The 14,583-nt window shown below is 37.8% G+C and overlaps 1 protein-coding gene across 1 annotated transcript in view; it reads right to left on the minus strand.

Annotated features, from left to right (window-relative positions):
- Window positions 1–6,613: 6,613 nt before the first annotated feature.
- Window positions 6,614–14,583, minus strand: part of DGKE (diacylglycerol kinase, epsilon 64kDa) — a 10,900-nt gene continuing 2,930 nt past the window's right edge. The window contains 9 exon segments of the mRNA XM_009323714.1: window positions 6,614–8,296; window positions 8,618–8,729; window positions 9,646–9,773; window positions 10,294–10,365; window positions 10,840–10,953; window positions 11,102–11,153; window positions 11,456–11,613; window positions 13,547–13,690; window positions 14,568–14,583. The exon segment at window positions 14,568–14,583 is cut by the window's right edge and continues 125 nt beyond it. Coding sequence (XP_009321989.1) covers window positions 8,105–8,296; window positions 8,618–8,729; window positions 9,646–9,773; window positions 10,294–10,365; window positions 10,840–10,953; window positions 11,102–11,153; window positions 11,456–11,613; window positions 13,547–13,690; window positions 14,568–14,583 — 988 coding nt within the window. The 3' untranslated portion in view covers window positions 6,614–8,104.

Consider the following 14,583-nt stretch of genomic DNA (forward strand, 5'->3'; position numbering starts at 1 on the left):
ATATCTACGCTCTGACCCCATCTTGAATGGAAAACAACACACAAATAGTCTTTAAAAGGTTTGATTGTGCATAATATAGGAGCTAAGAGGCCAGAGCCCGTTCTCTCTTTTATGCAGATGAGATCAGGGAACAGAGGAGAGGACTCGGGGAGGGAACTGACACTATGATAAAGCGGCCCCACAGGAGGATTTATTCACTTCCAAAAGCCCAAACTGACCCATCTGCTGCCATCAGGAGAAAGCATTGAGCCACGCGATCTCTGAACATCTTCCAGCAGCAGCGTTTCCCCTTTCTGTGGAAAGCTCCGTGTGTGTTTCGCTGACTTGTGCTCAGCAGCCCTCCCGCCTCCAGTTTGTATTAACACCACGTAACACCAAAACATCTCCCGTTAAAACTCTTATTTAGAAATTGCTCTTTACAGAGAAGAAATTTGTAGGCCTATTTCCCCCTTAGACTAAATAAAGAGCATGCATCACAAACTGTTTTAAGATCCCAAATCACTGACATCATCAGTGAGAAGGAACAATCTAGACATTTCATCTTACTATTGAAGCCTGGGGTTTTTAAACCATCTTAAACACATCTATCATAAAGCCACACAAACTCAGCTTTTCCCGAGCGGTGAATACCTCGAAGAGAAGGATGAACCAGAAGTGGGCAAGCAGCTGCCGAGAGAGCGTTGTGTTGTCTAGAAATTTTTCCATGTATCTGGGGCTTGAAATGCTTGGACTTTGCAGCAGGGATCTCAGGCAGAAGCATGGCTGCAGCGTTCAACAAAATGCAACTCTGTTTGCAAAACAACCAAGCTTATCATACTGCAGCCCTCTAAAAGCCAGGCAGTTATCACCATCACTAGGTTGTTACAGAGTTGAAAACTCACGTTTGCTTTTATGCATAGTGAGGAACAGGAAAAACTGAGTTTAAATACTTTTAATCCACACACTTTAATCTACAGAGAAATACAGTACAAATAACAAGACAACAAAAAGATGCATTAGGAAATTCAGTAACAGAGTCAGTGCTGTGAAAAATCTGTATTTACAAACTTCTATGAAGAACACGGAACAGATGTTTCTCAAAAGAGCCTTCTGGGAGCGTAAGTCACAAGAGAGAGGCCATCATACAACCCACTGAAGACAAACGTTTTTTTCAGTGTCACTTGTGTTAACGTGGAGTACCACCACAGAACCCGGTGGAGTTCTGTGACTTCACTCAAGTTGCAGCTTCTTACGGACAGAACCTGGCCCAAGTGCTCAAACAGTACACATCACCCACACGTAACGATTTGAGCAATCATCACCATTACAGGGGACAATGGTATTATCACCCGCTTCACAAACAGTCGATGAAGCCAATGAGGGCGCAAAGAAAGCAGAGGCTTTTATGGTATGTTCCACAATCACACTCAGTGTGCCTACGCAGCCAATAAAGAACACACTTCCCAGCTTTTGTGACTAAGAGTTTTACAGTAATACCTCCTTATCCTCTCATTTCAGCCTGCCTTCTTTTAAAAAACAAAGGCAAAACAACTTGGGATTTGAAAGCATCACTTGATGTCAAGGAAAAAAAATTAACAAATTTTGACTTTAAACATTTATATCTGAGGTTCAATATTGTGTTGGCTGGTTATTTCTTTGCAAGTAAGATCTCATGTACCTTACAGCTGTGAGCATTCAGGTTTGCTCTGAGTTTTTATTTTCTGAGAAGAGGCGCGGGAATAGTGCAGATGACTTTTGCTTATGTTTGGGCACTAAATAATACGTATCTCAAACGGCACCATAAGGAAACAACCGTTCTGTCAAATCATTCCTTCCTTACTGTTCTGTGGGAAAACCAAAAAGATACTGAATCCCAAATGTCACCTTTCTTGGCTGAAAAAATCCGAAGATGTTATAAATTCTACTTTTTGACCTATTACTTGCATTTTAAGCTCATCTTTTACCTATTTAGTGCAACCTCAGAATATATGCATAAACACATTCAATACAAATCCCAAATCACAGCATTGCCAAGCTATATAACTTTTTTTTTTTAAATTGTTAACATGCTGGTATTTTCTTGTAAGTAGTTAGTACTAATTTAAAGTTACAGCTCTTAACAGTAACATTTTTACAGTATTCTGATCACTAATTACTAAATAGAAATAACTACTGTACATACTGAAGTTACAAGCTACAAAAATAAAAATCCTTTCTGTTTAACTATAAAAATCCTAGAAAGAGAAGATGGCTGGAGGTACTCTAAGGATTACAACAGTTGGTAGCAGACAAAATGGCTTTTGAGGGATGTAAACTCTGAAGATACAGAATGCAATAAACTCACAATGTAAGTTCCTACTTGCTCTTAAAAAGAAAATTATTTTTATGCTCAAATCTACAAACAAGTTGCAAATGAAACAATGCAACAAATGAATTACATACAGCAATAAGAGTATATCGCACAGTAAACAGGGCGGTATTAACGACAAACAAGACTTTGAATACATTCATACTTTTGAACAGTTAAGGGCCAGATCCTCAGCTAATGTAAATCAGCATAACATCACTAGGTCGAGTCAAGGCATGTGGCTTTACTCCAGCTAGAAGTCTCTCCCTGAGATGCCCAAAACCTGAACTGGGTATTCGGCACTCTTAGTGAGATAAAGAAATTTTGGTCATGCCGTGCTTTTCGAACTGTGGCCTAAATGAAGTTGAAATACAGAATGTGTAAATTCTCTCAATATACCTAATTGCTAAATGAACAAGTGGTCTCTGTTGCCTCATTCCTGTGTTCAGAAAGCAGCTATCATTTCTCAGAAAAAAAGTCAGAGCATTTTTAAATAAGTGGTTCATATTCAACAGGATCAGTTATGCTTTAAGTCTGAAGATATCCTAGTTTACTCCTAACTGAAGGGTCAAATATTTTTTCTCTTCCAAAAGGAAGAAAACTGCTAGTAGTCAGTAGGAAATACAGAGCAAAAAAGGATTTTCAGTTAGAACACATGCAAAGATTCCTAAGTGTCCTACTCTTACCCATAGATGAACTAACTAGGATACAGTGGTGCTCTACCAAAAAGCATTTGTTGCCAAGTAAAAAAGAGTAAGTATTATAACATTGATACCATTATGCTGTTCACAGCTAAGGTACAGTGCTTTAAGTTTTTTTTTTAAACCAGTGAGATACAATAACATACACTATAAAAGCTATGAGCTTCAGTGCAACATAATGCAGAATCAGAAGGAACTGGCCAAACTGAAACCAGAACCTTCAACTATTAGTTGTCAGAACCTGTGGAGAATGGGGAGGTTCCTCCCCAGCAGCAAAGAGCAAAAATTGTACTTTCAAAATAGGTCAGGGGGACTGGGAACCTTTGGAGCTCTTTCTAATATCTTCCAGGTGTGGTGATGGTGACTGAAAAAGCCAAGCAGGTGGGTTACTGCACCAAGAATAAGCTGTGGGAAGCCATTCCGATTTTTTCTGACAAGCTAGCTGGCGTGAAGGATAAAGTGGACAGAAGAGAAGCTCACTAGCCTGATTTCAGCAGAGCTTTTGATACTGTCCCAAATGACATTTTTAGCTGAAAGTGAGCCAGCATAAAATGAGTAATTAAATGACTGAGGCAACTTACTGAGTAGTTGTAAACACTAGCAAGGCAAAATGTATGGGGGAACAAATTCTCAATCTGAATCAGCTGAAGTTATACAGAAGAAACTTTTCACTTACTCTTGCTATAAGCATTGCCTCAATAAGATGATTTTCTCCAAGTGTGTTCAAACATGGTAGCATTTTCTTTTGCAACCAGGAGAAACTCAAGTCTGTTTTCTGAGAGCAAGTATTTAAAGCTTCTAACTAACGTAAATGGTGTTTCAAGTTACTTAGTGCCTAAGAAAAGCAAGACCTGGGGAAAAAAACCCTATGAAGGGGCAACATTGAAAGTGAACATATAAAAAAAGAGTATCAAATGCATGAATTATGCTATACAGTCTTTACGTTATGAACATGAAATGCAATTCATAAGAGCGCTAGCTGAGAAAAATGTTCAAGTTTGAACATAATTCCAGATTAATTCGAAACAGAAATATCGCCGTTGCAGTAGAAAGAAAACACAAGACTCTGTTCTTTAATAACTGCAGTAATTCCAAAGCGCTGTTAAAAGTATGCTCTAAATACTACCCTAATCTGCTTTAAACACCAGGAACAATAGACACACTTAGAAGAAAATATGTAAGTGAATGCCATTCACCTCAGCTGTTTTTGAAGACGAAGAATACAAGTTTGGCCTTCAGGCACCTTTTTAAAAAGTCCAGACATGGAGAAGATCCAAAATGCAGGTGGCATTTGAAACAGTTTAACCCTGCTATGAATTGCTGAAGTGAAAACACAAAGTAAAACAAAGCCTATGACAAGAAATTCTACGCACATGAAAATACGCATAGATACTCTCTCAATGCGTGTGTAAACAAGCGTGGTTTGAGCAAGGCAGAAAGCTGACTCACTAGGGCTCTCCATACAAGTTTTTTGTATTGCATGTCACAGGATTGAGAACCTACAGTAAAGAAAGTTATCAGAATCTGACCAAACTTCAGCTAAGCTAGTGTATGCAGCAATAAAAACTAAAATAAGCTTTGTGAATTCACTTTTGCGTGCTTGACAATTGATGTTATTATTCACCCTGTACATTTTACGCAAAGGTATACTGTATGAAGACTGCCAGAAGAAACTATTCATTATTTGTCTTTTTGAAACATCGCTTTCACTATTTTTCCAATGTTAATCATTAACAGGGTAAGGGAAAATTCTTCAGTGCAGGACATGAGATCCAGGGGCAGAGTACCCTCTTCTGGATAGAGAATGTACTGCAGTATTTTCAGGTTTCCAATCTGTTTTCAGAAGAGGTACAGAGTAGCTATTTGTATCGGTGCTTTATGCACCTACAACATTAAAAAAGCGTGTAACAGTTTTACAGTCACAACACACATGACAACATTAAGCAGCTACAGCTATATTACAAATTAGAAAATTTCATTTATGTTAGCATTAGAATCTGGGAGCCCATTGCTGACATCTACTGTCTGCAGTTGGACTAAAACTTTAAAACAGTTCCATAAAAGTAACTCAAAACAGGCTTTAATCCAATTTGCAACATACTGGAAAGGAGGATACATTGAAATCAAAGGACAGCATGTTGGAAACAGCAAGACTTCCCAACAGATTCTTGTGCTAACAGCATATGTTTAAAAAGAACTTTTTTTTCCTCATGCATATGACAGCTACATATCCTTACAATAGAAGGATGACCCCATGTCTGATTGGGAACTGGACACTTCAACCTTACAGAATATTCTCCATACCATAAATACAATTTTACAAGAGGCTTCCCCATGTTTACAATGGCTACGTTTGCTACCCACTGTTTGCTGCAATCACTAACAGTCAATTTGTGAAACACAAACTTCGCTTCCACATGCAAGAAAGGGATCATCTCTCCAATCCAAACAAGACCATTTACCAGGGGTTGTCCCAAACAAGCACCCAGTTAGATGCTACTCTGCCTTCTAACTCTCCTTTGTTTCTCCAAAAGGAATGATGGAATTACATTTCCCAAAGAGGATTTCACACATTTAGGACTGGACTCCTAGCAAGTCGCAGTAAGTGGGAGGCTCTTGCCTGCACAAACATAGTACAACATCGCTGGTACCCACTCAGGCAAAGCACAAGTGGAGAAGCCAGCTACTGCAAAAAAGGGAGATTTTCAAAGTCTTGGCATCAATTGTTTTTTTTTTTTTTTCCTAGATGTCAGGAGTTCAGAGAGTGAAGTTTTTGAACAGTTAAAGGTTCTTAGTCTATAAAACAATCTGATCAACTTCAGGTAACTCTTTAAACTGTAATTACAAATAGTGTAGATCGAGTAGCCAGTGGTGTCATTTCTCTTGAGAAAATACTGCCTTTTCATAGCACATACCCTGCTTTTCCAGACTTGTCATTTGTTTGTAAACAATAATTATGTAAGAACCATAGCACAAAACTTAACTATTTTTAGGACGCTGATGGTTACAAGTTATTAAAAAAAAATTAATAACTTACCTAGTAAAATTTTTGAAGCTAATACAAATTGAACTGTATAACTAAAAAAAAAGGTAGTGGATTTATCCAACATAGTATACTTTGGGGTATTTTAAACACTTTTTACATAGATTTAACTATTAATTTGTTCCCTATATTTACATACAATAAAACAATTAAGGTATATAAGGCTAATGAATATAGAATTTACAAATGACTTCTGCTTTACAGTTCATTACACTCTAATCACATTTTCAGACAGCTATAAATTCACTGATAATCAGTAGCATTTAAGATATAGTACATACACTTTCTACAACGAATACCATCAAGTTAAAAATGCTCTCCAAAGAGGATTACAATTGAAGGTTTTAAAAATACTGACTTTGCCAAGGTTTCAATAAATTATTTTAAAATATAAATAGTTCATTCACCGTTAATGCAAATATCATTTCATAGATTGTTGAAAAACAGTTTCATTTTACAAAACCTAGAAACACAGCCTACTTTACCCAATGGTATCGCTTTCAGTTAGCATAAAGAAAAAAAAAGGGAGGGGGGGGAAGAAAGATTGGGGGAGTTCTGACAAAAGCAGCAACATTCAAAGTTCAGACCAAGGCGCTCAACTTCTCTTATGATCTCGGCTTATGCACGATACATTCAGCATAAATCCTCTTCCTAATTGGAAGATCACCTTCAGTAACTCAACTGGACTTAAGTGAATTACTTAGTGACAAATTTTAAACCTCAACTCATAGCTCTCACCTGCCACAGGCTTAAAATATCTACAAGAGAAAAGAAAAAGAGAAGCAGATTTTTTACTTCTGTTTACCATGAAGATGTTTTCACCTGAGAAGCTTTTAACCTGAGAAGCTTCAGTACACGGAAACTGTCAGTTTGGCATATCTGTTGTACGTGTTCTTAACCTTTACTATCAGCACAGACCACCAATCTTTTTCTCGCCCTATGTTCACATGGGAAATGAAGTTTCAGGTCCAACAAGATATCTTTGACCCCCTAAGAGCTAGTCAGAAAACAAATGCTTCCACGCTTTTTTCCCCACAATCAAATTATACACACGAATGCCAGAACTTGCTACCCTCTGCAAACTTAGCTCTCAACCTCCACACTTATTTAACAGACTGACTTGCTATTGATCATTTCCAGGTGATTACAAAGCAACATCTTTAACAAGCCTTTAAAAAAACCATTTGCCAATCATCATTATTTCTTCAAAACCCTCCTGTAAACAGCTAAAAAAGACAGCTCCTTTGTCCAAGTTTTCCTCCAAAAAGCCTCATCGAGAACTAAGATGTTGCTATTTACAAAAACTAGAATTAGTCTCTCACTGAACCGAAGCAGAGTCAGTCACAGGATCATTCAGTGCAAGTCATGGTACAATTATTTTGAAGTTGTATCTTGGGTACTCGGGACCTCAGGAGTACTCTATGGCTTACAAAGCCACTGAAAAGGGTCATTTGCTAACAGAACATTTCCAGAAACCTTTGGTCCAAAAGCATCTTTCTTGCTAACCACCTTCTCAAGAGCTCCCAGGTCCTCTGCTCTCCCAGTCAAGCCTATTAGATATGCGCTGCACAAGCAGGTGCACTGAAAAGTATTTGTCCTGCTCCCAAGAAGAGATGGCAGCCAGGAGCAAGCTGTTGTCAGAAAATCAGCCCACATCCTACTTGGTCTGATTTTCTGTTCTGGGGAAGAGGGCAGGTGGAAGCAAGGTATCAAACCTTTTGCATACTATACTGTGTATGTACAGAAGACCTGATTCCACAGCAAGGAAGGGCAGCAGTATCTGTCTGTCTCCTGCCATTAAGAGTAACTAACTCCTCCAGCTAGAAAGGCTGGGCATCACCATCAACCTAAAAGGCAAAACAGCTGTGGTAATTCAGCTATGGAAGGTATATGAACATGAAAGCACGGCTTTTTCCTCAGCTGTAGTTCATTCAAAAGTATGAACCTTACAGCATAAACCTTAATCTGGATTAGGCATTCTCAGTGTTTTTAATGAGCTGAAGTTCATCACTATTACGTGAAATTCCACAAAATCTATACATCTTCATCCGTCTGTTCTCTCATGTGGTCTTGCTCAGACATGCTGGAAGCTTCGTCATCTGTTTGTTCACCCGAGTGATACAACATCAGTGCATGTGTCTTATGAGTTATGGTAACAGTGCAGGGCCCCTGAGCCCATGGCTCTCCATCCACCTGCATCGGCATCTTTGAACTCTTCAAGATCAGCTAGTATTAAATAGAAGAACACACAATCATAGCAGTTCAAAGTAGCTCTGAAGATTTACAACCTTTTACAACTACAGCATACTGATGCTGCAGGTTTTCAGCCTGACCAGGGAGAAACTTAGAATATAATGAATTGCACTCATAGGCCACCAACCACAGCAACAGAGAACTGTGAACTATGACATAATTAATTTTTACTAAGCAAGAGACACATCTAGCTCAACTGCAAACTGCAACTTTGGATCAGACAGTTGAGTGCTTCAGATTCTATATTGTGTATTGGAAAAAATTTGGGGAAACAGGTTCATAAACACCACTTACCCTTACTGTATGTGCCTGCCCTAGGCGAACAGGATTTGCTAGTTTCACCTGAATCTGTGCACAGTGGAAAGAACCATGAACACCAACAACTTCCAGAAGCCCATCATCATGTCTACGAATTAAGAAAGGAGACTCTTTTTAGTGATGCTCATGAACTCTAGAATACCTGTCCAAATATTACACAGTCCTTTTATGGCTATTCCCTTAGAGAAGACAAATGTTATTCTACAAATATGTTTAAACTATCTATTTGTGCTGGACAGCAAATCACACTGAACAGCAGAGGAAACCATACAAAAACGCAAGTATGGAGCAATACACCAGCTGGTACACCCTGGCTAGCTTCTGGAAATTATGGATATATGACTTTCCAAGACTCATCGTGCATATTTAAGGCCTACAGTGGATTTCTCTTCCATAAATTTGTACAATTCTCTGTCTTTTCACTCAGTTGTTAATCTACAGGAAAATCTTTTAATGGCTTAATTTTTTAGACTTTGGTAAAGGACCCTGCTGAAATATTTTTAGAAATCCAGGATCATAAGCCTTGTAACGGAACTATGAAGTATATTGATACACATGGCTTCTGAAGAAGGAACTCAGAAGAGGGAGTAACTAACGTACCCGCCTATTCTCCTCTTCAGTATTGCTCCAGCCAACTTACTCAAGCATGGGAGTCAAATTTTTGGCTTGCTTTGTTTTTACTTTATATTTTAACCTCTATTAAGATGTGTTCTTTTATATTCTGAAATGGACGTATCTTCTGCTTTTTGAAGGCTACCTTTAAGCAATAGCGTTGAAGAGGCTATTAAAAATAGTCATGCCAGACATTTTGAGGTGGTCTTAAAAGAAACTTGATGTGTGGGATGCACTTAGTCCAAGCCTCTAACATGAGGAAAATAAAAAAATGAGATAGCCTACTGTCACAAGGAATCCTTCTTGACTACATAAGCATAGCCTACTGGAGGGAATTGCTTACACTACAAGAACTGTTAAAAGGAAAAAAAATAAAAAGATGCACTGGGTACCTCGCCAAGGGATAAGGTTCATCACCCATTCCTTCCCAGAGCCTACAGCCACCTCCCCAGTATCCAATATTCAGGACAATGATGCCTTCCAAATTGGGCAACTCGATTCTCTCACCATCCAACTCTAGCTTTAAAAGACAAATGGAAGTTAATTACTGTGGATCAAATTCAGTACTTCGATAGAAGCTAGTTATTTTCTTTATGCATTTAATAGGCTTCACTTGAAGAAAAACTGGTCCTGTACAAACAGAACATGTTTTCTTTTCATACTTTAAAAAAATGACTTCTGATTTCTCAAGATATCCTAAGCTGTAATAAATTTCTGCTAATAGAGAAAAGAAAAAGGAACTCTCACTTATGTAAGTCTCTGGTGCAAAGGCAATTTTCATCTGGATATCAGTACTTGAACTCACAGAACTGAGTCAAGGTCAGAAGAAAATTTAGGAATTTTCAGTTAGCTCAAAGACATGAATTCCATGAAGGAAGCTGCAGATAGCAAAACGAACAACAAAAATACTCCAAGTCCAGAGCCATCCTTATACAAATATCATATAAATGTAAACTGCAAAGCTTTTCCCCTTTTCTTTCACAAGGTATGTTTTTATACTCCACTGACTGTTCAGAGAATAAGCAAGTTAAAAAACTTACCTCAACCTTTTTGTTAAGATCTTTACATTCTTGTACCAAGCAGTCTTTGGTTCCATAAAAAAAATAAACAGCCTATAAAAAAAAAGCAACCAGGGAGAACAGAAAACAGTTAGAAAAAGACAATATGTATGAAGACTACTTGAAATATTCGTGTACAGTTATTGTTCTGCAAACCTAATCTAAAATTCATACGTAACAAATTTGCGCCTTCTTCATGAGATAAGCTACAACTTGCATAAGAAACTTGCTTTCCACTTTAAATGGAAATAGGCAATGTCCTTAACTCATTAAGTTTCAAAGCAAATGAGACATTCTAAACAAAAATTGAACAAACAGCATATTCTGTAAGCAAGCAGAGGCAAGGCAGAACACTTGTGAGTAGGCTGGAAACATGTTTTACCCATGGAATCCCCTCCCCAAGAAAAATGAGTTCAAACTCTTAAAATGGCATGAAAGGAAGCAGGGGAGTAAAGCAATGTAAAGCAAAAAATAGCCTTAAGTCAAGTCAACAACTGCAAGGAGAAAACGTCACTTTACCAAACACACCTTATTAATAATTCTGCTGGAAAACAGAGAAGGAGTCTTCTCACGATGAGCATGAAAATTTAAAGCCATGAGAGCATCAGGTCCTATAGAAAAGTAGTTGTTCATTGTGAATACCTGTAAGACAGGACTTCTAGTTATGATCTTATTAAATACCATTATTAGGATTTAAAAGTCAGTGTTTAATGGGAAGTAGGTAACCAGAAAAGTAAATATAAACACACAGGTATTCCACAGAATCCATATTTATACTTGCAAACCATACCTTTGGTTTCCTTAAGTTGTAGTATCCTTTGTTTGTTACTTGTACCTTCCATCTGAAAAAACAACAGCTGTTACTTAGACTCATAACAGACAGACTGTTCTCACTCAGTATCAAAGCTGTAGTTAGGAATCTCGTATCTATGCTGGCATCAAGCCAAAAGATTCAAATGTAGTTAAATTATGAAAGAGTTAACCCTTGTAGAACAACTAAATAAAGACTAATTTTGCACCTCAGTTATTCTGCAGTCCCCTCCAGCAATACTTGTGTTTCTTTACATTTACTGCTGCAACTGGACATCCATAGAGCTACAGTAGTATTTGGTTCTATAGTATTTACCTTTTCACTGTTACTTACCTGTCTAGTTTGATTCCATCTGCCTCCATGACATTTCGTAAGATTTGTTCTACAGGGACTTCTCCAGCATAACCTGCACCCCAGCCCAGTGTATTAGACAGGTCATTACCTGTTCCCAGAGGTAAAATTGCAACTTGTGGAATATAACGTTCTTGCCCCTAGAATACAGAAACACTGCATATTAGCTCCTTCTTTAGCACTGATTTTCTCCCTTGTATCCCCAAATGTTCACATTAGATAAATATCATTAATCTTCATAGCAGCTTGTTACCTAGTGCAGAGCAATAGAGCTGGCAGCATTAGTATAGCAGATAGCACATTTAAGTACTTATCGTAGGGATAATGCAAAGGAAGGAAATGTTAAACCATTGTGTGAAGAAAAGAGAATACAAACACAATATGGAAACAATGCATTATTAATACTGAACAGAGTATTCCTTCAAAAGAATGATGCTTTGGATCTAGAAGTGGAAGCCTGAACTTCTCATCCGATTTCCTGATTATACGCTGCTGACTTGCTGCAGCCCTGGGTAAGTCACTAACACTATTACTGCACATACCTCTGGGAAGCGATACGAACACAAGAGAGACGTAACACACAAGGCTGTGAACCATAACAAGACACCAAAATGCTCTTACAAGACTGAAGTGGGCTTAGGTCTGAAACAACAGATGCACATAATACTCGAGTATTCAACCACGGACGGAAATTCACATATTCAAAGAAGGAAAGTCAGTATCTAAGTTTCACAGATGTCACATACACACACAGATCCAACTGTCATCAACAGATGGAGCAGATGATAATCATCTCCGCAGATCAGAGTAGGCGACAGAAGCAGACACTCAAAATGGCCACCTTAGCAAAGGTCTTTGCTCTCTTTACCACAGAAGGGTGAACAGTTATTTCAGGTGTACAGCGGCCTTCGAAATTCAGCTGTGAAAAGTACTTGCAGTAACTGGCATTATGGTTACTATTTTTTCAAGAGGAGGTATCAGCCAGGTAATCTGTATTTGAGAGTCAAGATAAAGGAAGGGAGCAAATAACCTACTGCTGATAATAAAAAGGTTTTGCTGATAATCTCAACAGTATTTATGTAACTCCAATGACTCAATTTGAATACTTGGAAACAAAGAAGAACCCAGATTTCATCAACTATATTGGGTCTGAGGGACAACATATCAAGTGTTCAAGACCAAGAAAACGTATACTCATATTCATTAACCTTTATAGTTACACTTTGTTGCATTTCTACTTAATCAGTACGTAAAAATTATCAAAGAAGCTCAGTTTGACTATGCATGAAGTTGTAATAATGGCCTTCAACTACAACATTTCATGTATTAATAAGAAAGCTGTGGGGGGCAGGGCGGGGGGGGGAAGACATTGATGTAAGAAGAGTAACTTTCTTCCTTTTATCACGAGAGAAAAAGTTTATTAGGTAAAGCACTAAAGCCCTTGTAATTATTTTTCATTCTTAATTTTCTCAGTTCTTAGTAGTACCCTGTAAATTGGAATATCTTCCATTTCAAGTCAACAGTAAACACAGCTTATTTTTTCCTTCTCTGCTTGCTGTTAATAGGTGAGGCTGCAGACTGACGGGTTCCTTAGAGTATGTGATAATGAGCAGAAGCAAATTACTGCACTCACTCATGCACTGGCAATATAACCAGTATAGCCAGAAAAATTATGAGATTATAAAAGATTGAGTGCGCTGGGAGAAGTAAGAAGTCAGAGCACATTAGCCGTTATTAGCAATGCCATTTACAACAAAATAAATCTGTTTAGACAAAGAGGAAAGAACAATGCATAAAATATTCTGCAGCTTGTTCTTTTCTTGTCCTACAGAAAAGAACGACTTTAAATATCATTTAAAATCTAAAGCTTTCATATTTTTCCTGAACTACAGCGACTCATAACAAGATGCATTTCCCCCCCCCCTCATATGAATAACCAATTCTGCATATATTTCTCTGTAGGCTTATTCAGGAAGATGAAAACAATAAATGCAGGTAAGAGATTAGGTGTAGCACTTAGCAGCTCCAAAACTCATTTCACCATAAGACATCTTTTAATTTAAAGTACAATACCTTTATCTTCATTTCATCAATTGCATCCAGGACCCAGCCTACTGTGCCATCCCCACCACAGACAAGAACCCTGACAGCATTGCAAGGCAGCAAGGTACAAAGTTGGAGTGCTTTAGCAGGTGCAATTTTGCTTAGATCAAAAACCTAGAAGAAAGGAAAACAAGGAGTTCCGTAAGTTCACAGAACAACTCAGGATTTGCCTCACAGATAACAACTTCAAGATGATCATTCTAATGCAAAACAAAGATTCTCCATTTACAATGTTACATTAGCAAGCGAGCGGTCTTGACTTTTATGAGCAGGACTTGTTTCCCAAATTCACAATAGAGCTCCAGCTGCTTCACTAGTAATAAATGCCATTGATAAACTGAGCTGGCATAGAGTCCTAAGAAAAGTCTGTATCTAGATGCATTATGATGAAATCTGTAAAGATGAAAGACTTCAGATGAAAGTTATTTTTAAATACTCAGCATACAAAGAAGTTTATTCTTTAAAGCCTTATTGAGATGCATTTAAAATAAACACACAGTGATTTCTATTAGGCTGTATTCTAAGGCTGGGTTTTGAACTTTAAAGGAAGAGTATTAAGGTGTAGCCAGGAAATCCAAGGAACAACTAACTACCCTACGTCAACATCCTGTGCCAGCCCAGTGGATTTTAAGGGGAAAGCGACAACACAAAGCAGCAACTGTAAACACGGACATTTTCACAAGTGAAGTGAGGATATAAACAGATTCAGGTTTCAAATTAAGAAGATCTAAATATTTCATTTTCTAAAAATTGAACACTGTTTCAAGAGCCAGATACTTACCATTAACAGAATTACTGCATGTATAAATAGAAAACTGGACCAGTATTAGAACCATAACAAACTTGGGGGTGGGAGGAGCCTCTGCACTTTTGGTCTCTCTGTATAAAGCTATTCTTTCTAAAAGAACGAACTGCATGAATTTGTTTCCTTTGCTGATCTTCTGCAAGATCCTCCTGCCATTTATATAAGCAAAGCAATGTTTGTTTAAACTTTTTATTATAGTGGC

Source organism: Pygoscelis adeliae, unplaced genomic scaffold (genome assembly GCF_000699105.1).
Source record: "Pygoscelis adeliae isolate BGI_AS28 unplaced genomic scaffold, ASM69910v1 Scaffold75, whole genome shotgun sequence".
Taxonomy (NCBI): Eukaryota; Metazoa; Chordata; class Aves; order Sphenisciformes; family Spheniscidae; genus Pygoscelis; species Pygoscelis adeliae.